Source organism: Cariama cristata, unplaced genomic scaffold, assembly GCF_000690535.1.
Source record: "Cariama cristata isolate BGI_N322 unplaced genomic scaffold, ASM69053v1 scaffold11597, whole genome shotgun sequence".
In the NCBI taxonomy this organism is placed as follows: domain Eukaryota; kingdom Metazoa; phylum Chordata; class Aves; order Cariamiformes; family Cariamidae; genus Cariama; species Cariama cristata.
This window is the reverse complement of record NW_009627145.1, coordinates 1-2,321: the sequence shown is the minus strand read 5'-3', so window position 1 is coordinate 2,321 and position 2,321 is coordinate 1. Positions and strand designations below refer to the sequence as shown.

Genomic DNA, 2,321 nt, shown 5'->3' with positions numbered 1-2,321 from the left:
TAAACCCCCAAACTTCCATTGCTGTTACCTGAACAGTAGCTTAGATTCTGTTACTGACAGCAGGGCACATATATAATAGTGGGGTACCTATACACACCTATTCCATGTCACCACATCCCTATCCCTGTATTACTCACAGAAAAACAAACCACACAAGGATTAAATAGAATGAACACAGAAAAAAAAAAAAAAGCTAAGCAGAGCACATTACAAGGTGGTTCTGTTTTGGTTTTTTTTTTTTTAAGAAACAGGACATGACTTCATTGACACATCAGTTTCAGGTCCGTACTATTCACACACATCATTTGGCAGAGGAAAGCCATTTTCAGAAAAGCCATACAGAAAAAAAGGTAAAGAATAATTAGAATAATTACTTGTTTTGGTAGGTACTGATGGTCACGTGTGTAGAACAGGAGATCCCAAGAGGAGTGTCAGCTTGGTGAATAGTCCCTCTTGGGAAGTACAGTAAGTCACCTGGCTGCAAGAAAATGTAAGAGAACTGATATATTTAGGGCACCTGCTCAAACCTTATTGTAGTCAAAATAGAGAAAATACTCTCCGAGCAGACTGACAACATATATTCTTTCAAATGGCAAAATAGATTCTCCATTGTACACTCTAAGAAGATAAAATAAAGCACTCTAAGCCAGAAGTCCGATACGTTAAACTTTCCAACTTCCCATCAGTATTTACCCAACACCTGTCTGAAAACACAAAGCAAGTTTTTAACATTATAGAACACACACGCTCCAACTCGGCTCCGTAAAGGGGACAAAGAAGCAGCTCAGATGAACGTGCTGACAATACAGCGGGCTAGCAGAGGAGCAGTGCAATGTGAATTTGGTCAGATCCCATCAAAAGAAAAGGCCAGTATTCCACAAGAAAAGCCAAATATTCTATAAAGATGGTAATCTGTTACAATACTGTCGTCTGAAATTTTCAGTTAAAACACTGAAGAGACAAGTATAACCTTCCTCCTCCCTATCTTTCTTCTCACCTATCTACAGTAAATGTCCACACTCATTAAAATTTAGATTAGGAAAGTCAAGAGAGAAGTGCAAAGCACATGAAATTACCTCCAGGAAGGAAAAAATCTATTTACTCACGGTTTCTCTTATAAACATCTATATAGTTGGATAGCACAAAGAGAAAATTCATAAAGCAACAATGATGAAATTTGCTTCCATTTTAATTTTACCTTTCCTTAAATTTGGTCACAGCACCTACTTCTAAGAGCCTACCGAACTAACACAGATATATTTCAAGTGACTACTACTTCATTTTTCACTGAATTGAAAGGTCTCTTTAGATTATGAGGTTTCACAGGACTTGGCAAGATCAAGTCTCTTTATCCATTTATAACAACCTGTAAAGCACCACAGAGCAGCTACGTACGATTTACTCATTCCGAAGCAAGCCCCTCTCTGCCATTAATAAACTGCCTTCCTTACCAGCGCAGGGACTACACTAACCAACTCTGCCATTAATAAACTGCCTTCCTTACCAGTGTAGGGACTACACTAACCAACCAAGAGTATTTTGAATTCTCTTCACTTGCTACGTTTCACATCCCCAGCAAGAAACAAATGGAGGGAGGGTCGCATAGGGGAAGGGTAAGAGCCCTGAACACCTACCAGAGTGATGACAAACTAGTGTGAAAAAAAAGAAATTATTTCATGCTGGAGCATTCCATGCCTCCCACGAAGAAGCCAGGATCATGATTTTTCAAAGCCATCTTCACTGCAAAGACCGACTCTTGTTCATCTTATCTGCTAGGTAGTCTCATCAACATCATTCACATGAGCCAGCAAGCACAACGCTCTTCAATTAAAATAATCCCATCTTATCTGCTAGGTAGTCTCATCAACAACATTCACATGAGCCAGCAAGCACAACGTTCTTCAATTAAAATAATCTGAATCTTCACAGATTCCAAGCGGTAACACCCAGATTGGGGCAGGACAGAGCATTTGACAAGAAACAACATGGATCTGATCCCTTTGCTCCCTTCTTACTTCTGAATTGGAAGAAGGAGGGGCAGAGAGGGGAGAAGTACCAGCAAATTAAATGGAAAATCATACATGATGAAGGCTAGATAGCCGGCTACCAAATAAGCTCTGTGCTTGACACCAGTAACAAACCAGTCACGGTCACAGCCTGTTACAGTGTCACCAGTGTGGGACCTTACACACAAAGCAGCCGGCTGCGTGGTTTGGGGGGGAGGGGAGACCCCCGCCAATATAGCCGGTAACTGGGCCATTTGTTCCAAACTGCCCAAGGACGGCAGAGTGTAGACAGAAATGCAAAAAAGGACAAAGGAA

The 2,321-nt window shown here is 40.8% G+C and overlaps 1 protein-coding gene across 1 annotated transcript in view; it reads right to left on the bottom strand.

The window, feature by feature from the left end:
- LOC104164870 (bifunctional lysine-specific demethylase and histidyl-hydroxylase MINA-like) overlaps positions 1-478 on the bottom strand; it is a gene marked incomplete at its 5' end in the record, with an annotated part of 8,037 nt that extends 7,559 nt beyond the window's left edge. Inside the window, one exon of the mRNA XM_009704334.1 lies at positions 375-478. Coding sequence (XP_009702636.1) covers positions 375-478 — 104 coding nt within the window. The remainder of the gene's footprint in view (positions 1-374) is intronic.
- Between the last annotated feature and the right edge of the window lie 1,843 nt (positions 479-2,321).